At 33.0% G+C, this 22,117-nt stretch overlaps 2 protein-coding genes and 1 long non-coding RNA gene across 5 annotated transcripts; 1 reads left to right on the top strand and 2 right to left on the bottom strand.

Annotated features, from left to right (window-relative positions):
• Positions 1-284: 284 nt before the first annotated feature.
• On the bottom strand, positions 285-2,654 carry LOC111211301. The gene is made up of 2 exons (XR_002662402.2): positions 933-2,654; positions 285-633 (listed from the first exon to the last, which is right to left on the bottom strand). It is a non-coding gene; the product is annotated as an uncharacterized LOC111211301 (long non-coding RNA).
• Positions 2,655-13,313: 10,659 nt separating this feature from the next.
• On the top strand, positions 13,314-16,629 carry LOC125574997 (CBL-interacting serine/threonine-protein kinase 23-like). 3 transcript variants are annotated; one of them, XM_048763601.1, is made up of 15 exons: positions 13,314-13,330; positions 13,554-13,913; positions 13,992-14,054; positions 14,131-14,202; positions 14,285-14,392; positions 14,464-14,544; positions 14,617-14,670; positions 14,762-14,887; positions 15,055-15,144; positions 15,248-15,367; positions 15,463-15,588; positions 15,673-15,789; positions 15,894-15,950; positions 16,033-16,107; positions 16,245-16,629. In XM_048763601.1, exons 2-15 carry the CDS (start codon positions 13,677-13,679, stop codon positions 16,368-16,370), a joined length of 1,452 nt encoding a protein of 483 aa, XP_048619558.1. In that variant the 5' UTR covers positions 13,314-13,330; positions 13,554-13,676; the 3' UTR covers positions 16,371-16,629. The 3 variants fall into 3 exon arrangements, with proteins under 3 accessions (XP_048619558.1, XP_048619557.1, XP_048619559.1); XM_048763600.1 differs by lacking the exon at positions 13,314-13,330 and adding an exon at positions 13,340-13,416; XM_048763602.1 differs by lacking the exon at positions 13,314-13,330 and adding an exon at positions 13,389-13,404.
• A 2,902-nt stretch (positions 16,630-19,531) lies between these two features.
• On the bottom strand, positions 19,532-21,602 carry LOC111211298 (putative tyrosine-protein phosphatase auxilin). The gene is made up of 5 exons (XM_022712278.2): positions 21,052-21,602; positions 20,407-20,950; positions 20,216-20,305; positions 19,946-20,125; positions 19,532-19,834 (listed from the first exon to the last, which is right to left on the bottom strand). The coding sequence occupies exons 1-5, from the start codon at positions 21,486-21,488 to the stop codon at positions 19,790-19,792; spliced, it is 1,296 nt and encodes a 431-aa protein (XP_022567999.2). The 5' UTR covers positions 21,489-21,602; the 3' UTR covers positions 19,532-19,789.
• Positions 21,603-22,117: the final 515 nt, after the last annotated feature.

The following is a 22,117-nucleotide window of genomic DNA, read 5'->3' as shown; positions in this document are numbered from 1 at the left end:
TCCGGTGGTTCCATGGCGCTCATCGGACGTTTCCCCAGCGCCTTCATGATGTCTTTGAAATGCTCCTCCAATTGTTGGAATCACTGTTTATTCTCCACCGCCTGATTCATCAGAAGATTGTAGTCGCCGCGTAAAAACACCACTTCATCTTGCATCGTCGTCTCTGGTTCATCTGCTTCCATCTGTCTTCGCGAGCTCGTCGGCGACGCACACGGAGATCACATCGCATTGACTCGAAACGGCTCACCGCACCAATGATAGATTTTAGCTATCTAGAACTCTTGTAACAACGTAAACACTCTTTATTATCAATATGAATGGAAAGTACAGCTCGAGTATGAATCGATCGAAGCTCTCATAACGAACTCAGATCAGATTCATCAGTCTCATAACGACTGAGGTGTAAAGACTCATAACGTCAATTACAAACAACATCAAGCATAAACTTTCTACTCAATCTCCTCATCCTTTATATAGCTCACTTCACTCTCACTTGAGCTAACTGCAAACTCTCTCTCTCAGACAGAAGCTCCGCTTCCACCCTCTTCATTTGAATCAGCAACCGTACTTGCCACGTCATCCTCCTCTGCTATCTCTTTTCCCTTTCTTCTTCGGTAGTATGCTACTTTATACCTATCACATTGATAAGGAAGACTTCGATATAAATTAGATAGTATACGAAACTTTAATATAGAGAGCCTTAGATTTGATAATTAGACAAAATATGTTAGGAAACTTCAATAGTTAATGAATAAAAATCCAAGATACGGGAAAAAAAAATCCAAGATTCGTATATAGTTGTCATTACTGTAAGAGCTCGCTCACGAAGTTTTAACATTTGCCTTCTTAATCAATCATTGAAAAAAACTGTGCAGAAAGTTTTGGAGGAGGTCGGAAGGGAAGAAGGAGAGGAAACAAATTAAAGTCCTTACTTCCGGACATTATTCTCCAAAAAAAAGAGAAGAAACTCAGCTCATAGGCAGAAGTGGCATCGAGAGCGCTCAAAACAGCAAGAGAATGGATTCATGCACAGCAGCACAAAGAAACATATATAGTCAAACAACCACAACCAGCTAAAAGAAGGATTAATCAACGGAGGCAAGAAACATAAATCTCAGATCTTATCTTGTGCTTCACAGATGCAGCGTGGGATATAGCCTCCAATCAGGCTGGACTGTCTGGGATTTTTAGGGATCATGCAACCTCCATGGATCATCAAGGGTTGCTTGCATCGGATCATGTAAGCTCAGCGTTGATGGCTGAAGCTTTAACAATAATCTGCGATCTGCGATTGATCCCAGTCTCCGTTCCTTGCAACATGCAAACTTTTCATATAGCTGCAGCGTTCACTCTAAAATGATTGTTGTTTCTTAACTTGTAAAGTTCCGTTGATTTAGTTTGCAGTCAACAGCAAACGCGGACAGTGGGCCGGTGATTTTGTTTCCCAATGTCAAAATAAGAAAGTCGTTTTTTTTTCTAATACGAAGCTTGGCCATTTTAAAAGAAAAGTATGCATCATGTGTTATAAATTTCAAGTCAATCATTCGGGAAAACGTGGCAAGTTGATATTTTTTTTTTGAGCAACTGCAAGTTGATATATCTATACGAGAAATTTTTTAAGATACCATTTTAAAGTTTTTATCACAAAAATAATCCTCAGCGAAGAAAATGATCAAAATAAATTTTATTAAAAGATAAAAATGTATTTCTAGGGTTGACTAATCTAAATTTAGGGTTTAGAGTTAAATAGTGCAGGTTTGGGGATATGGTTTAAAATTTTAAAAAACAAAAAGTAAATATTAAAATTTTCAAAATAAAAATGGGCTATGTTGATCATTTTCTTTTTTCGAAAGCTATTTTTTTGTGACAAAAATTAAAAAAATGGCTATTTGAAAGAATTATCCTATCTATATTTCTCCCTCAATGATTTTCTTAAGAGGGTAGTAAACACTCAACTCAACTCAAACAAATGCTCAATATTCCTTTTTAATTATTTTATTTGATGAGAATTATACGACTAGAAACAAATTCTTAACCATTTTTTTCATAAAAGGCTTCAAAACATTTTGATTTACAATAAAATTTAGTTTTTTTTGAGAGAGTACAATAAAAAGTTACTTTGATGAATATATTTAGAGATTCCTTGAAAAATATATAAACCATGAATACGAAATTAAGATTATATTATTGGTAACTCTCTGCTTTTGGCATATTTAAATGGACTACTGAATCCCATGATATAATTCTCAGTATCCTAAAGCTTTATTACTCATTTTTAAATTTAAGCTTTATTTTTAATATTTTATTTTCTTAATATTAGTTCTAAATAAATTACATCACCAAAGAGATTCAGCAAATAAAATAAAAGATATTTTCTGCACACTAATAATTTAGCGAAAACGGTTTTCTTTTAAAAAACATTAGTGACATCAAAACAATATTATTTCAAGTCTTTAAGAAGTTAATTGCCTCCTCTATCGGAATAACAAATAGATTTTTAATACTTTTTGACGATAATACAATAACAATGCTTATGATTTATATAAATTTTCTTATTGCTTATTTCCTCAATTTTGTTCTAAAAGAATTATCTTCCTCAAATCTATATAGTTTATTTATTCTATATATAACAAAGAATTTTATTTTATTGATTGTTCTAATTCGGTCTGGTTAACCAGACTAACTTAAATTTGAGTAAAAGAATAACGGCTTAACTTAAAATGAATTAAGTGGTGCTATTTAAATTGAGCACCTTGTAATTGCCATTTTAAACATTGATTTCATAATGAATTATATAAATCTGGAGGAACACGTTAAACATGTTCAATTGATGCTTGTGACCTAGTAATAAATAGAATTTGTTCTGCATGTCATTACATGCAACTTTTCATTATAAATGTATAATTTTGATACTACCGCAAATGTTATATATATATGATTTCAAATTTAGTGTTGTATATTGTGTAAATCTATAATATAATATTTCAAATTCTTTCAAAACGAAAAATGCTACTCCGTAATGAACATATTCCTTTAAACATCAGTTAAGGGGAAGTCATTCACTTTAAAAAATTTGAGATTCCATTGTTATTGATTCTTAGATTTAAAAAATCTTAATAGTTATTGGTTTAATAATTTTTCAAACTCTATTCAAATCCCCTATATACTAATAGAAAAACATTTAAAAAGTTATAACATGTAGTTTATATTATTTAAAAAAATGCAATGCTGAGTTGTCACGTAATTAGAATGTTAATTTTGCTTACGTAGTCAATTGAGAATTTTGTTAGTCTAATATTAAATTGTTAGGGAATTTTATATTATATAGTAATGGACCATTCATTTATCAAATTAAAATTATGATATATTCTTTCCTTAAATAAAACCAACGGATTACCTAATGTGATTAAGATATATATAAAAATTAATGATTTTAAATAATAAATATTTGTTAACAATCTGTATACTTTCTATCATTTCTGTTTAATTATTTATTATTAAAATAAATTACACGATTATATTAATCAAATAATAAAAATTTAGATTTTTGTATATATTGTATTTTGAATTTTTTAAAACGTTTCAAAACGAGTATAAATTATTAAAAATGTTAAAAGTCTCACATAAACTTTTGTGATCAAGGTTTATATATTTTTCTATAATAAGATACAATGATTATAAAATCATATGAATAAATAATTTTATTTTAATGGGTGTTTATGTTTATATATAAATATATATATATATATATATATATTTCATATCGTTTAAATTAAACTATACATCATATGAAAACACATACTAATATTTTGATATATGCATTGAACATATATTAAAAAGTTAATATTTTAATTTCGAAATCTTCATTTTTTTTTAAAAATGATTATAAATTATTGAAACCACTAAACATTCTATATTAAAAAAATATTGTTGGTGTAAAATTTTGTTACACAAATATGCAAATAATCATAAAATCATATGAGTAGAAACCTCATTTAATAAATATCCATATTAAAAGTATACTATATATCTATGTTAATATCCTTTAAATTTAATTATATATCATATACGATTGATAAAATTGATTGTTTTGATTTATTTACCCTAAAATGAATGCGAATAAACAAGAGCGATCATTTTATTTATATGTGCACGCCAATTTATTACATAATATAACTGATTTTTTAGTTATTTAATAAATAATTATTATTTTATTATCTCATAATATGTAGAAAAACATAAAATAAGTAATAAATATAAAATATTTATTCTCCACAAGGAGCGGATCTTAACCTAGGTATGTGTCTATTTAATAATTTTAAATCTTAAACATTTTTTAAATCTCAAGCGAAAACAAATAACAAAATGAGAATAAAGTCAAAAATAATATTTATATCGAACAATAACTGAAATGAAAAACACGACACGACACAAAAATGAGAAAATATTGAAGATATTTCTTAAACAAATTATGCAATTAACAAAAAAGTTTTTAAAAAATTATTTAAGGGCCAAAAATATTAATTTGATCAAGAATATAAATTTTATTTTTCCATACGATATTTTTTTAAATAATTTTCATATAAATTCACTTTGCGCAAGGCGCAAGACTTATCCTAGTCTCTTATTATTCCAAAAAGTTTAGTTATTATTTATTATCTAATTTTCAACTAAATCTAGTGTTATTCAGAGATGAATTCTATCTATTTTTACTCATAAGACTCAATTTTCAAAATATCATTTGTATCAATGTGATTTTCAAAATCATTGTGATAAGAAAAACTAGGAAATAAAATAGTTATACTTACCAAATATATAGTGCACTTTAAATCCAATTATATATCCAAAACTATAATTCACTACATTTTATAAACATTTACATTTTTGAATATAATTATTTTATTCATTTTTGAATATATAATTATATTTATATATATATTAAAATATTTTTTTAATAGTTTCAAGAAGCATTTTTTGAATTTGACAAAAAAATTGGGAAACTATAATAAATTATTTAAAATTATAAGAAGTTCGAATTTAAAACATATAATTAAAAAAACCTTTTTATTATTTTTATTATTTACATATCTATAAAACAAGTGGTAAAATAATCTTTTTTCTTTTTAATGGAACATCTTTTGGTCATTTTGCTATTTAAGTGTTTTTTGTGACAAAAAATTAAAAGAAATTATTTAAGAGAATTGCTCCATTTTGTATGTAACATTACTTTTTATTTTTTAGTATGAAAAAAGAATCATGCTATATGATTTATTAGAAAAACTAAATTATATATTTACTTTACAAAAAGAAAAAGAATGATAGAAAAGAAATAATATAAATTCATGAAAATCTATACCAATCTATTAAAAAAGTTATGATCAAATTTCATAACTCAATGTACATAAATTTTCACAATTTACATAACATTTTTAAATCTATAAACTCTTAAAATTCACGAACTTTATACAATTCATCGTCCAATAATCTTCTAGGTGGTACCGGCTCATGAATTTTAAAGAAATTTTGGGACATTGCCGTCAACTACATTTTGTATATACATCTTTTGAGTCAACTCAAGAATCTTTATACTGTTATAAATCATATTGTGGATGTCCATAACCGGTCCGGTTCATAACTGACCCAATGCTAGAGGGAGAGAGTCTACCGTGAGGAGAGAGAGAGAGAGAAAGAAAATCAGCATCTTGCCTTTTCCTTATTAGATTATGATTTGTACTCTTTCCATATTTGTATTTTTCTTTCTTTAATCTTTCCATTATTCTATGACGGTGTAATTCCCTATATATAAAGAGCTCCTTATGTTTATGAATAATACAGAAACATAGATTTTATACTCTAGTTTCACAACACGTTATCAATCTAAATTCCTAAGCTAAAACAAACCGCCTAAAACCCTAACCCTAATCGGCGAACATCCTTACCGGCGAACCATCATAATCCCGATCGCGAAACCTTACATCCCGATCCTTGTTTGTAATCTGTTCCCGATCAGCTTCAGCTTAAGGCGTTCCTGATCCTAGCTCAGACGATCTCGGCTTGTTCAACCTCAGCTCGCAAACAAGACGATCTCAGACAGCTCGCGACCCGATCAACACGTTGGACAGCTCGCGTTCCCTATCTCAGCAATCAGACAGCCCGCGACAACATCAGCCCGCGTTCCGATCAGTTCCAGTTTGCGGTTCATCTCTTTGGTGGTCCATTCAACCCTACTTGAGGTTAAGGTAATTCGAAACCTTAAAGAGAACCCATAATCGAATTTGATTGTTTGATAAGAATCGAAACCATAAAAACCCTAATAGTATGATCTAATGTTGAAATCAAAACCATAGGGTAATAGATCAAAACCCCAATGAGTAAATCGAAGCTCATAATCATAAGTTCGATACCCCAAACCCTAATCGAGATTGATTGTTTGATCAATTAAAATCGAAATCTTAATGGTTTTGAATCTCAAAACCCCAATGATTTAAGATCAAAATCGAAACCCTAATATCCATGATCCTAGCCGCATACATACTTATTGCATGAATGCATGAAATCGATTTTATTTAAAACCCTAATACTAAAACACATTCGATTTTATAAACCCTAATTCGAAATCAAATTGATTGATTAAATGAATTAAAATCGAAACCCTAATCTAATGCTTTGAATCGAAATTGATTGTTTGAATGATTGTATGTTTGGATATAGTATGCTAGCCTTAATTAATTAAAACCGTATTGAATTTGATCACATAGAATCGATTGCTAGGATTGATAATCTCATTCTTGAATTTGGTTGTTTGAATTGATAAAACCGATTGAATGATTTTCAAATTGAAGTCATATTGATTGTTTGATCGAATCCCTAATGTCTTGAAATTAAAATCGAATACTATCTTGTTTGATTGATTAAAACCAAATGCTTGAACTGAAATAGAAATCGCTTGCTAGGTTAAATGATTTATGCATTCTCGTCTTGATAATGATCCGGCTAGTATTGATAGTTTTTATACATTCTCGAATGAACCCTAATTGTTGCATTGCTCGACTGTTTGATTGCAATTACACATTGAACTCTTAGAAAACTGTTTGCTAAGATTGAAAACGAATAACCATTGTATTGATTGCATTGAAACTGTTTGCTAAGATTGTAGCTGTACGACTTGTTTGTATCATGCATGCATATCACGTATGAACTGATTGCATTTAGAAATCGTATGCTAGGATTGTAAACGAATACATATTGCATGATCATCTCTTGCTTGGCCATGAGGCTTGTTCTTAGCCGTGAGGCTTGTCATGGCCGCAAGGCTTGTTTGAACTTAGAAACCTAATTGGTTGAACATATTGATTGCATTCGATTGAACACTATAATCTTAAAGATGAAATATAAGATTTCAAATGTCAAAAATCAACAACTTGGATTTTGCTGCCCTAAGTCTCTCTGGAGATAATTACTTGCAATGGGCACTTGATGCTAAGATCATCTTAAAATCCAAGGGACTCGGTGAATGTATCACCGAGGGCAATAATGCAAGTGAGAAAGATAGATACAGTGCGATATTAATTATACGCCATCATCTTATTGAGAGTCTCATAGATCAGTATTTGACTATTGAGAATCCTCTAGACCTTTGGACAGAGTTGAAAACGAGATATGATTACCAGAGAACGGTGTTATTACCAAAGGCTATGTATGATTGGAGGAATCTCAGAATCCAGGACTTCAAGTCCGTGGACGAGTATAACTCGGCCCTGTTTAAAATAGTTTCAAAATTGAAACTGTGTGGTGAGGATATAACGGATAAGGATATGCTTGAGAAAACCTTTTCCACCTTCCACATAAGCATTGTGTTGTTACAACAACAATACCGTGAGAAGGGTTTCACAACTTATGCTAATCTGATCTCTTGTCTCTTGCTCGCTGAGCAGAACAATGAACTGTTCATGAGAAACATTGAATTGAGACCTCCTGGAACAAACCCATTACCTGAGGCACATGCAACCGTAGAGGCTAAGAAAGAGTCGAACCATGTCCAGAGTGATAGCCAACACAACCGTGGTCATGAAAAATGGCATCGACGTGGTGGTCGAGACCGAAACTCGTTTGGTCGAGGCCAAGGCAACTCATATGGCCGTGGCTCCTATGGAGGCCATGGACATGGCCGTGGACATGGCCGAGGCCGTGGTATATCTTTCAAGCCACAAAACTCGACCAAATCCGTGTGCCATAGATGTGGTATGGATAATCATTGGGCTAAGACATGTAGGACTCTCAAACATCTCGTTGACCTCTACCAAGAGAGTTTGAAAGGGAAGAATCCTGAAGCTCATATAACTTATCAAGATGGTGAAGATGATTTCAATCATGAACGAGACTATCTTATGGATTATGAAACTTTAGATTGTTTAAAAGAATGAAATTGAATTCGACATCTATGTTTTCGTGTTCTTTGCTTTATGTTTTTTTATGTTTTAATTGCTTTGAACTTATTTTATTAATGAATGAAAGTTTTTATATGAAGTCTCTAAAGTATCATTCCGGGTATAGCCAGTCTCATAGAGGGCTACGGCCATGCTAACATCCTGTTGCCTAAGGGTACGCATCTAGAGATATCTGATGCATTGTATTCACCCAGCTCTAAGAGAAGCCTATTGAGCTTTAAAGACATTCGAATGAATGACTTTCATATTGAGACTAAGGGTGAAGGAAACAAAGGGTTCCTTCAGATCATAGAGATAGGGCAAGGCTATAAGAAAGTCCTAGAGTCTATACATGCGCTCTCTACTGGCCTTTTACTATGCTAAGGTCGGAATGATAGAGACCAATGCTGGTGAGTTCACGTCCCAAGCGTTTAATGATTATTGTATGTCCATGGGGGTAAGTGTGGAACACTCTGCGGCATATGTACATACACAGAACGTCTTGGCCAAATCATTCATAAAACGAATTCAGCTAATAGCTAGACCATTGCTTATGAGGTCTAAGCTTCCGGCCACAGCTTGGGGACACGCGGTCTTAAACGCGGCCGAACTGATTCGTATCAGACCGTCTAGGGAACATAAATATTCCCCATCACAATTGCTTACGGGTCATGAGTCAGACATATCCCATCTTAAGACATTTGGTTGTGCCGTCTATGTACCAATTGTTCCACCACAGAGAACAAAGATGGGACCTCAAAAGAGGATAGGGATATATGTTGGATATGATTTCCCCACGATTATAAAATACCTTGAGCCAACTACGGGTGATTTATTTAAGGCCAGGTATGTGGATTGTCACTTTGATGAATCCGAACATCCAACATTAGGGGGAGATAGCAATAAGCAGGTAAAAAAAAGATTACATAGAATCAAACATCCTTATCTTGGCAAGATCCTCGGACTCAGGAATGTGATTTAGAAGTCCAAAAGATTATACATTTACAAAAGCTAGCTAATCAATTGCCAGATTCCTTTGCTGACCCGAAAAGAGTGACTAAGTCATATATACCAGCTGCTAATGCACCAATCAGAATTGATGTTCAAGAGGGACACAATCAAGTTGCTACAGAGTCTAGACAACGTTTGAAACGTGGTAGACCAATAGGTTCCAAAGATAAGAACCCTCGGAAAACTAAGAAAGGTGCAGAGAATGAAACCGAGGTTGTTGAAACCCTAGACACGACCGCGGCCATTCCTAAATCCCAAGACTTAACCGCGGCCGATCCCAAAACCCTAATAGCGATCGCGGACGATCATGAATGCTTAGATGCGGCCGGCCCTGATGTATCTAATACTGATTCTTGGGACGCTAAGATTCAAGGTAATGAAGGTCCTGATAATAATGAGATCTCAATAAACTATGTCTTGTCTGGGATACAATGGAACAGAAAGAATGTCGACATTGATGATATATTTGCATACAAGGTAGCACTTGAACTTATGGATTTGAATGAGGGTCATGAACCCACGTCTATTTATGAGTGCACTCAACGATCAGATTGGATCAAATGGAAAGAAGCTATAAACGTGGAGTTAAACTCTTTAAAGAAGAGTGATGTCTTTGGACCAATAGTCCGGACACCATATGATGTTAAACCAGTCGGCTATAAGTGGGTCTTTGTGAGGAAAAGAAATGAACCCGGCAAGGTCGTGAGATATAAAGCACGGCTTGTTGCACAAGGATTCTCACAGAGACCAGGAATCGATTATGAGGAGACATGCTCCCATGTGGTGGATGCTACTACTTTTAGATTCCTGATAAGTCTGGCTATAAGAGAGAAATTAGACTTGCGGTTAATGGATGCTGTAACTGCATATTTATATGGGCCACTGGATAATAAGATTTATATCAAAGTACCAGAGGGTATAGAGTTGAAAAACAAATCGAGTACTCGAGAACAACACTGTATAAAGTTGAATAAGTCACTTTATGGATTGAAACAATCAGCCCGAATGTGGTATAATAGGTTAAGTGAGTACCTAGAGAGAGAAGGATACAAGAATGATCCGATCAGCCCTTGTATCTTTATAAAGAAATTCGGCCAGGGCTTTATGATTATAGCAGTGTATGTTGATGATTTAAATATCCTAGGAACCTCTGGAGAGATTTCCCAAACAGTTGAATATCTTAAGAAATAATTCGAGATGAAAGATCTTGAAAAAAACAAAGTTTTGTTTGGGATTACAGTTTGAGTACATAAGAGATGAAATCCTTGTGGATCAAATGACATATACAAAAAAGTACTCAAGAGATTCTACATGGCCGAGTCTCACCCCTTATCTATCGCCATGGTCGTGAGGTCTCTCGGCCTGGACACTGATCCATTCCGTCCTAAGATGGACGATGAAGACGTCCTTGGTCCCGAAGTGTCATATCTCAGTGCCATAAGAGCTTTGATGTATCTGGCTAGTCACACACGACCAGATATATGTTTCGCCATGAATCTATTATCTAGATTTAGCTCTTGTCCAATCCAAAGGCACTGGGACGGGATTAAACATATTCTTCGTTACCTTCAAGGAACGAAAGACTTGGGTTTATTTTATACTAACCAAAACAAAGAAGGTTTAGTTGATTTTGCTGATGCAGGTTATCTTTCGGATTCACACAATGCTCGATCACAGACATGCTATGTTTTCACACATGGTGGAAAGACCATATCATGGCGTTCCATGAAGCAGACGATCACGACCACATCTTCAAACCATTCGGAGATCTTGGTGTTCATGAGGCCAGCCACGAGTTGTTCAGAATAGGGGGAGTAATACGTGTTGTACTCTTTTTCTTTCACCATGGTTTTGTCCCACTGGGTTTTCCTGGTAAGGTTTTAATGAGACAACATCTAAAGCGTATTACAATCTCTGTATGGTTATGACATCCAAGGAGAAGTGTTATAAATCATATTAGACCCTGACCCACGTGCCAGCGCGGAAATGAATTTTCGGTTTTTGATTATTTATTTAACTAAATGATGTATTTGTAATATTTGATATATATTATATTCACCAAGTAAATAATTTTTTTGGCATCTTAAATCATCTATTTATGATGAATATTCGATATCATATACAAAATTGAACAAATAGACGTAATTAGAGAATTGTAGACGATATATAAAAACAATGGTTATTAATGTAAAATATGAAGAAATAGTATATCATGACTTAGTATGGCATAAAAGATTATAAATTAGTTATACATGTTTAAATAAAATAAAATGATTTTTAAACTTCTATGAAAAATTTAACATATAAAAAAGGGTGATGAATTAGTGATCAAATTGTAAATAATTTCATAATTTTGTTAATAATAAATTATTTATAGTCTTTGTTTTTCGTCAAGATAATTATTAAATGTTCATAAAATTAATATGTTAAAATACCATATTATGAAAGCCCATGTTGTAACCATTTGTTTCCGGGAAGTGTAACAAAAAAAATTACCTTTAACTCTTCGTTTTATTTAAGTTCTGTGTCGGTAAAAGATTAAAAAAAATCTCTATCTTTTTCAATGTTCAATTTGAAGCTTATTATGCGAAAATCATACGCAAATATAGGCAATTGGTTGGAATCTCTGTATCCTTATATTCTTATAAATTTTAAATTTATTGTTTCCTCTTCTGCAAGCAAATCAATTACCGTAGTAATAGATCAATTGGTTGGAATCAAATCTATTCTTATTATTAGTGTAATTATGGTTACAGTTTCTATATTTAATAGGTACATTAAAGATACGACATTGAAGATATTCTGTTTTGATTAATAGAAGATATTGAATTTTGAGTTTGTATTTATTGATTTGTTTTCTATAAAGCTTAAAAAATCAGTGGGATGATTGGTTGGTTGATACATCCTATAAAGAAAACGAAAACTATAGGTGGTTTGACTATTCTACATCGATCGATGCATGATGTAAGTTGACTATATAAAACTTGAGCATGATCATTTCAAACTAAAGTATAGGTAGGTTATATGCATTTGTTATATTGTAGTTAATATATTTTAAATATTAGATAAGTCAAATGATTCACGTTTTCGTAAAAATAAAATTCAAGTTCATTATTGGGCCGTACTCGTCCGTAATAAGCTACGTTAAATATGATGTATTTTTAAGTTCATTTAATGACATTAATTTTAAATTTCATTAAGAAAACTCATTAATTTAACTGGAAAAGACAAGCATTAAAATAGGCAGGTTCATTTAATGACATTAAGTTTAAATTTGATTAAGGAAAACTCATTAATTTAACTGGAAAAGATAAGCATTAAAATATGTAGTTTAATTTAATTCCCAGTGGCATAGAAGTGTAAATAAGTTAGAAAACTTAGGGGTATTTTTTAATAGGTATTTCTCTTTTAATAATATAGATTGTGGATGTCCATAACCGGCCCGGTTCATAACCGGCCCAATGCTAGAGAGAGAGAGTCGACCGTGAAGAGAGAGAAAGAGAGAATCAGCATCTTGTATTTTTCTTATTAGATTATGATTTGTACTATTTCCATATTTGTATTTCTTTCCTTTAGTCTTTCCATTATTCTATGACGGTGTAATTTCCTATATATAAATGGTTTCTTGTGTTTATGAATAATACAGAAACGTAGATTTTATTCTCTAGTTTCACGCAATATACTAATAAATACTATTCGCAATCACGTTTGTTATTGAAAATGTAGCTATTGCCGACGTATGTTATTGAAAATGTAGGATGAGAGATAGATACAACCTTCCTCGTATAATCCCCCTAAACAGAATAGATCAAACATTTCTATTTAATTAATCCGAAAGCAATAATAAATCTTAGCAATTAATTAACTTTAAATACCCTCCTCCCTCGAATCAGGTACCTTCCTCTCTATCTCTCTCCCTCTCTGGCGCGTTTTCATCACGATCGGCTTCGATTTTTCTTACAGCCGAGTTTGCGTTTTTGTCAGACTTTTTTTATTTATTTTAATTTTCCGTTAATATTGAAAGTTTGGTCTAGATGGGTCGTCGTCTTCCTCTTGGTTGGAATTGAATATTCCTCCGCACACGAGAGTTGAAATATCCGTCTGTTCCTTGTGCAGATCTAAAAGGATGAGCGTTGCGAAATCTCAGGTATAGCAGCCATGCAAGAAGAAGCGTTCCTTAAGCCAATAACCCAATAGCGATCTTTGGAGATATAGATATAGAGATAGAGATAGAGAGAGATGGCTTCTCGAACAACACCTTCGCGATCCACTCCTTCTCGATCGACACCTTCAGGTAGTAGTAGTAGTAGTAGTTCGATTAGTAGGACACGAGTGGGTAAGTACGAGCTTGGGAGAACACTTGGTGAAGGAACCTTCGCTAAGGTCAAATTCGCTAGGAACGTCGAGAAGGGAGAGAGAGTGGCTATCAAGGTTATTGATAAAGAGAAGGTTCTGAAGAACAAGATGATCGCTCAGGTATATTATCATTAAAAAAGCTCTCTTCTTTTCTATTCAAGGTTTAAACTTTCGATTTGGGTTTTGTTCTGTGTTAAGATTAAGCGTGAGATCTCGACCATGAAGCTGATCAAGCACCCAAATGTCATCCGCATGATTGAGGTTTGATCTGAATCTCTATATATAACATATGTGCAGTCACATATCTTATATTAAAAGTTTTTTTTCTTTTCTTCAGGTGATGGCTAGCAAGACTAAGATCTACTTTGTGTTGGAACTTGTTACTGGTGGAGAGCTTTTCGATAAAATTGTAAGCTTTTTCGATTTGTTGAACATGTCTTTTTTTTTTTAAATCAAGTGTAAGGACTTGATTCTGTGTGTGTATTAATTAGTCAAGCACTGGGAGATTGAAGGAAGATGAGGCGAGGAAGTACTTTCAGCAGCTTATTAATGCAGTGGACTATTGCCATAGCAGAGGTGTTTATCATAGAGACCTTAAGGTTAGAGCCTATATTATTTAATTCTCTCAGGGTTCTTGTGAATAATGTGTTACACCACCTTCTGGTTGCAGCCCGAGAATTTGCTTTTGGATGCAAACGGGACTCTCAAAGTTTCTGATTTTGGACTGAGTGCACTTCCTCAGCAAGTCCGAGTAAGCCTTGTTGATCTATTTGATTTCTTTTCTTAATTTGATTAAGTTTCCCATGTGACTCTTCTTGTTTAGGAGGATGGGCTACTTCACACAACATGTGGAACACCCAATTATGTTGCTCCAGAGGTATTATCTACCGAGACGATGTTGTTCTGAAGCTTCAACTCTGCTTCTTTTTCTGATCACAGTAACCATCTATGTTCTTTCGTCTCTATAGGTAATCAACAACAAAGGTTACGATGGAGCTAAGGCTGATCTGTGGTCTTGTGGTGTGATCCTCTTCGTCTTAATGGCTGGTTACTTACCTTTCGAAGATTCTAATCTCACGTCACTATACAAAAAGGTGTTAATACTTTCTTTTTTTTTGTGTTCTTCTTCTACCTTTTTCCTCTGATGCACATTCATTTTGCATGGTATGTGAGAAGAGTTCAAGTTTTGCACTTAACTAGCGTCATTTGGACTTATCAGCATAACATGCCACCTGAGTCTTTATTTTTTGATGATAAACAGATATTTAAAGCCGAATTTACGTGCCCGCCTTGGTTCTCAGCAAGTGCTAAGAAGTTAATTAAAAGGATTCTCGATCCTAAACCAGCAACGGTATATCTCCTTTGTACTATGCCATTAGAAGAGGCAAAAGCTTTTACTGTAACGGCTATATCTGTGGATTGACACACAGTTTTGTTTTTAATGGTTGATACAGAGGATAACATTTGCTGAAGTCATTGAAAATGAGTGGTTTAAGAAAGGGTATAAGGCTCCTAAATATGAGAACGCTGATGTCAGCCTTGATGACGTTGATGCAATCTTTGATGAATCAGGGGTGAGTAAAGCTAATGTTTTTAGTTTACCAGTTTCTCAAAGAAGGTTAGTCTTGGATGATTGCTTAGTTTTGTGTTTATGTTTGTTTGTTTATAGGAGTCTAAGAACCTTGTTGTGGAGAGGAAAGAAGAAGAACCTAAAAACCCAGTAACTATGAATGCTTTTGAGCTCATCTCAACCTCCCAGGGTCTCAATCTGGGCTCACTTTTCGAAAAACAAATGGTACAGAACTCTGATAAGTAATAATGATCCTTAGATTGTTTGATACAAGTAGTCATTCTGAGTCATATGCATCTTTGATTTCAGGGACTTGTAAAACGAAAAACTCGATTTACTTCGAAATGTTCGGCTAATGATATAGTCACAAAAATTGAGGCTGCAGCAGGGCCTTTGGGGTTTGATGTCAAGAAAAACAACTACAAGGTTTAAATACTGTTTACATATTCATTTTTCCTATAAAAAAAATTGTTGTATTCATCTGTTTGCTTCTGTTTATACCCTTTTACCATTTTTCATGAATCATGTAGATGAAGCTGCTAGGAGAGAAATCAGGGCGCAAGGGTCAGTTAGCAGTTGCTACTGAGGTTAGCTATCTCATCCACCAGTGATCATCACCCTTCTTTATGATGTGCCCTGATTTTAAATATAATTGCCATCTACTTTCAGGTTTTTCAAGTAGCTCCATCGCTTTACATGGTTGAAATGCGAAAATCAGGTGGTGACACGTTGGAATTTCACAAGGTATGCTAACTCTGCTTTGGTTATATCGAAACCAAGCTTGTGCTTGTTCTTTTTTTCACCTGAAACCTTACTGGTCCTGTCAAACGGTGTTCCAGTAACTGAATCTTTTACCATTTTGTGGCTCTTTTCTTTATTAGTTTTACAAAAACCTTACCACGGGTCTTAAGGATATTGTTTGGAAAACAATCGACGAAGAGAAAGAAGAAGGAACTGAAGGTAAAGCATCAGGTGGTACTACTAATGGTACCGTGGCTGCTTCTTGATACCGGGAAATAATCAGTCTGCGTTTTATTTTATTTTTAAATAGAAGATTTTGTTCGTTTAATATTTTACTTTAGTACTGGGTGGGTTTTGAAGTTATACAAGCGTTAAACAAGTGGAGTAAAGCTTAAAGTTTGAAAACCATAATGGGGGAGTGCTTTTTTTTTTTTTATAATACCAAATCTTGTTTGATTGATTGATTCCTTGGAATGTTGTGAATAGCATATGCGTGTGCGAATACATATTTGGTTGGTTTGAGAATCGATTTCTACACCATCGGCTTTCCACTTTTGAGTTTTGACAGTGAGGTTCGATAGACATTGTAACACAAAAAAGTATATACAAATTTAAACAACAAATCGGGGAAGAGCTACGAGACAGATAATGTACTTAACAAACCAAACAGTGAGAGAAAGTCATTGTCACTGGGCATATATAAATGCTTTAGTTAGTGTTCAGGAAAGACTTAGTTACCAGAATACCAACGACTGCTGCTAACCGAGGACATCTCAAATTCTTGCACTATAGTTCATAGATAGGTTCAGACGACAATTACCAAACTCAAAAAGAGTTTCAAAATAAATTGAAGCGTCACCGTAGGAGCAAATCCTCGTTCATATCCACAAATGTATATATAAAAGACGAAATTAAAAGAAGAATCATCCTCAGAATTGTGGAAACCCAATATCTCAGCATCATACAAACTTTGCATTCTACTTCTGTAGACTTGTATTATAATAAATCCGGAAACACTTAGATAATTTAACTCTTTATAAAATAGATATATCAACTATTTAGTTAACTAAACTCTATGAAATATAGAGCAACAGTTAGAGATGTCCCCTTCCTTAAATATGTAATCCATCTAGTAATCTTAGATATTTATTGCTTTTGAAAGTCATAAATATTTAAAAGAGGGTTATTGGTTCTTGGATTTTACTGAATTTAGGAATCTAAAATTGTTATAGTATTAGTGATTTTATTTTATTTGTCAAAATTATTTGTTCTTTATTAAGTGATTTTTAAATACTAGTTGAACTATGAGTTATCAATCATATAAATTAAATTACGAATCAATTTTAAAATATATCTTTGTAAATTTAGAAAGATTTATGTGTCAAAAATACAAACACATAAATCCGAAGAAAAGCGTATAAATTTGAAAATATTTATTAAAATATTTTTAAAACAATAGATAGTTAAAATCTCTATAAAATTAAAATATCAACTTTTTAACAAAAACTATGAAATTTTTTTTTTGACTTAACTCTATGAAATCTAGTGCAACAATTAGTGATGTCTCCTACATATCTTAGCAGTCTGGTTATCATACATATTTATTATTATTTGAAAATCATCCAAATATTTAAAAGAGGGTTATTGGTTCTTGGATTTTAATGAATTTACAAATCTAAAAACTGTTATAGTATTACTGTTTTTAATTTTTTCGGCCAAACTATCTTTTGTTTATTTAGTGATTTTTAAATACTGGTTGAACTATGAAGTTATCAATATATAAATTAAAATAACGAATCAATTTTAAATGGATTTTGTAAGTATATAAAGATTTATATGTTAAAAATACAAAGACATAAATTCGAAAAAACATATAAATTTTTAAATATTTATTAAAAGTCACTTTTTTGAAACAGTAGATGATAAAACTCCATATAAGATAGAAATATCAAACTTTTGACAAAAACTATCAGCTATTTTTTTATAGAAAAACTAAACTCTATGAAAAAAACTCTATATAATCTATTGCAACAATTAGAGATGTCTCCTTGCATATTTTAAAAATCTAGTAATTATAAATATTTATTTTTATTTGAAAAACTTCCAAAAATCTATAAGAAGGTTATTGGTTCTTGTATTTTAATGAATTTACAAATCTAAAAACTGTTATCGTATCAGGGATTTTATTTATTTTTTCAGAATCAGTTGTTATTTATTTAGTGATTTTTAATTACTAGTTGAACAACGATGTTAACAACCATATAAATTAAATTACGAAATTGATTTAATTTTTAAAAAAAATTAGAAAGATTTCTATGTTAAAAAATACAAAGACATAAATTCGAAGAAAAGCGTACAAATCTGCAAATATTCTTTTAATTTTTTTTGAAACAATAGATAATTAAACTCTTTATAAATAGAAATTTTCAAATATCAGTCATATAAATTAAATTACAAAATATAATTTTTTCATTTAGAAAGATTTATAAGTTAAAAATACAAAGACATAAATCCGAACAAAAGCGTACAAATTTTCAAATATTTATTAAAACTCACATTTCTGAAATAATAGATAATTAAACTCTTTATAAGATAGAAACATCAACTTTTTAACTAAAACTATCAACTATTTTCTTAAAACTAAACTCTATGGAATCTAGTGCAACAATTAGAGATATCTCCTTACATATCCTAGCAATCTAGTAATCACCGATATTTACTGTTATTTGAAAGTCATCCAAATAGTTTAAAGAGGGTCTATTGGCTCTTGGATTTTAATGAATTTAGAAATCTAAAACTGCTATAGTACTGGGGATTTAATTTTTTGTCTAATCATGTGTTATTTATTTAGCGATTTTTAAATACTAGTTTAACTATGATGTTATCAATTATATCAATTAAATTATGAATTAGATTTTAAAATAGATTTTTGTAAACTGAGAAAGATTTATATGTTAAAAATACAAAGACATAAATCCGAACGAAGGCGGGCAAATTTGTAATTATTTATTAAAATTCATTGATTAGATTTTGAGATCATTAAACTTAATGACAATGCGTAAATCTTAAATAGATTTGAAAATTAATTAAAATAAACAAACACATAGCATATTTTAATTGTAAACACAAAACACCTTTTAAATATGGCTGCTTCAGCAAAAAATAAGCTATGTACTACTGTAGACAATATGGCAATTGGCTTGGAGAGTGATAGAAAGATTAGATGGGTACCTAACTAATGTTCTTTATAGCTTTTCTACAAAAAAATATTGTAAATTCTATCTTCGCACTCTTACAGGACATCAAACCACAAAGAAAAAAATAAGAAGAATATAATGTATATCGAAGAAAGAAAACAAAAGTCTCTAAGCCAAGTTACAAAAAAAACAAAAAACAAAAGTCTCTGATATATTTGACAATGTATCTATTATTTTCTTATCCAAGTTCTACTCGTTTCACGCATTAGTTTGTTTTTCAAAGTAGTTTTGGAACATTTTGTTGTTTTCTGTAAACAAAAACATTCACAATGCAACAACACATGGGAATGTTCATATGAATTTTACAATCATTAAGAAAACAAAACTCTGCTGCTTACAAAAAAAAAAAAAAAAAAAAAACTCTGCTGCTTTTCCCTTTTCTTATTCTTCTTACATCATTAACCGGAAAATGATTTGCAGACTTTGGTTTAGCTTGAGAGTCCTTCATTCGTTACATACACAGCCCAAGCTTCCTAAAATTGCAAGAAGCCAGCTTAGAGTTAGTGAAAAGAACAAGAACCAAACCTTTAAGGCCAGCCGATCTCGGTTATTATTTGGTTTATTATCAAAACCGGTTTACATACCTGAAGGATGGAGAATACTCTGCAGGCGACAGACTTCTGAAGAGGTGAAGTTCCTCCTCTCTGTTGAAGTTTATCAGGATGTAAACAAAGCCGAGCTTTTTGGTAAGCTTTCTTCACTTGTGACCCATCTCGAAGATTTGCCAAAGGAATCGCATGCCAATTGCTATTTGACCATAGAACCTGAATTAAAATACCGGTTTGGTCATAATCAGTAATCGGTTTACTTGATCTGAGAACAAATTAACATATTCAAGGTTATTATTGACTTACGTGATGTAAAGTTGAGAGTAGTAGTCTAATGTTGGTCTCTTTTCCGGTTAACCAGATTCTTATTTCTTCATCTTTAATCTCCATCTCCATCTGCAATTAATTCAAGAAAAAAGATGATCATCTATCTAAAAAATAGTATTAAAGTATCTCTAACTATATGGTTAACATGGAAAATGAGAATTACAACTAACCTCTTCTTCTGATTTGGCTTCTTCTTCTTCGCTTCTTCTTGAATCAATCAAGTCTTGTTCTGTTGGCTTTGCTTCTGGTCGTTGAGACCTCTCTTTAGCCCAAGCTATTGCTTCATCCATGTCGTTTGAATCCGAGTTTCCTCCTCCACCTCCACTTCCTCCGTCTCTGTAACGATCAAACCGATTTGAGTTTATTTCGATCACGTAAGAGCTCATCTCTTCTTCTTCCTCTTCCTCCTCTTCGATATCACAGTCTCCGGTCATTCTTTGTTTCGCCTCACTTTCGCAGATGAAAGAAGAAACAGGGGAAGATGCAGGAGAGCTCGGTCCGAAATCATCCATTCTCCTGAAGGAAAATGGATCCAAGCTCATTGTCTCCGGGGAGGATCTTCTTGATCCGCCGAAGTGTGGTTTTTTGTAATAAAAATCGGATTTTTCCGGTGTGTTCGCATGGCCGGAAAATGAATCGTCGGATGTTGGAAACGCCGGGAAACTCTGTTTCTTCGATTCCCGCTTATGGCTTCTCGACGGGACGTTTAACGGTCTACGCACAAAAAAAAAGAGCATACTAAATTACAGAATTGTCCTCAGAAAAACTGTATTAAAACGCCTTCTGGTGAGGGTAAATTCGTAAATTTAGTTCACCTGAGTCTAGAAGTAAAAGAAGAAAACCCGGCTTCACCGCCGGGAGTTGCCGCCGCCGGCTGATAAGGAGGACTAACCTCCTCGGAAGTGAGCACCGACGAGGATTTCGACCTAGATTTAGATTTCGCGACCGGGCTCTGCTTCTTGGATCCCTCTCCGCCGGACGGGATCCTGAACCCCGGCAAGTTTCTGCGGTGAGATCTAGAAGACGGAAGAGTACCGCCGGAGGAAATTCCCGGGGGTAGGAAAATCTCGTCGTAGAAACAGTCGGAACGGGAAAAGTCGCCGGAGAATTTGCGAGTGATGACGCTGCGTGGCGGACCGCCGAAGACATCGGAGAAGTCTTCCGCGTCGATGCGAGCGTCCATGGATTTTCGAGCAATGGAGAAGAAAGGATCAAGGTTTAAACCCATCTTCTTGCGCCACGATTCGTCCATTTCGCCAGTGATGTCTCCTCCGGTCAGTTGAAATGGTTATAGAAGAATGAATTCAAGTAAAGGGATGTACACTGACGTACTCATTATATAGTGGGCAACCCAATTGAAGTAAAGGGATGTACACTGGCGTACTCTTTATATAGTGGGCAACTCAAAAAAAATATTTTATTGTAATTAGTTCTAAATTTAATTTAAGGATGACATTGTATAGGACACTGTTGATAGTACACATTTTATGATTTACCCCAAATAATAGATTAGATGATCAAATTCTGTTATATATACGTATGATAGATATCACTGTTTACTCTGTCGTTCGAGGATTTAATTTGTTTTCATGAATTTTATTCTTTTTAACTTTTCTCAGCTAGTCCACTTGTTGACGCTTCCCATTTTCTCTCTAAACACTCCATCTTCTCTCTAGCTTTACACAAAACTTGAAATCATCTCCGGTGGCCGGTAGGGGTGGTGGGCACAAGTCGGATACTTGGTATTTTCGTTGTACTTAGTACTTGGCTTGGTTTGTCCGAGTAGTAAAATTTTGGACATGTATTTGGTTTGCTAAAAACGAGTACTTGCAGTTTCAAGTACTTGTTAAAAATTGATGGACTTTCAAGCTTCTAGTAACG

This window comes from Brassica napus, chromosome C7, assembly GCF_020379485.1.
Source record: "Brassica napus cultivar Da-Ae chromosome C7, Da-Ae, whole genome shotgun sequence".
NCBI classification, from domain to species: domain Eukaryota; kingdom Viridiplantae; phylum Streptophyta; class Magnoliopsida; order Brassicales; family Brassicaceae; genus Brassica; species Brassica napus.
The sequence above is the reverse complement of the archived record's forward strand: the minus strand, read 5'-3'. Positions and strand labels throughout refer to the sequence as shown.

Bases quoted from the DNA above. Each gene is read 5' to 3' on its own strand.
- LOC125574997 (XM_048763601.1), top strand. From the start codon at position 13,677: ATGGCTTCTCGAACAACACCTTCGCGATCCACTCCTTCTCGATCGACA. The intron at 15,790-15,893 runs GTTTAAATACTG...TGAATCATGTAG, and splicing joins TCAAGAAAAACAACTACAAG to ATGAAGCTGCTAGGAGAGAA. The intron at 15,951-16,032 runs GTTAGCTATCTC...ATCTACTTTCAG, and splicing joins AGTTAGCAGTTGCTACTGAG to GTTTTTCAAGTAGCTCCATC.
- LOC111211298 (XM_022712278.2), bottom strand. From the start codon at position 21,488: ATGGACGAATCGTGGCGCAAGAAGATGGGTTTAAACCTTGATCCTTTC. The intron at 20,126-20,215 runs GTAAGTCAATAA...ATTTTAATTCAG, and splicing joins TACTCTCAACTTTACATCAC to GTTCTATGGTCAAATAGCAA. The intron at 19,835-19,945 runs GTATGTAAACCG...TTGCAATTTTAG, and splicing joins GAGTATTCTCCATCCTTCAG to GAAGCTTGGGCTGTGTATGT.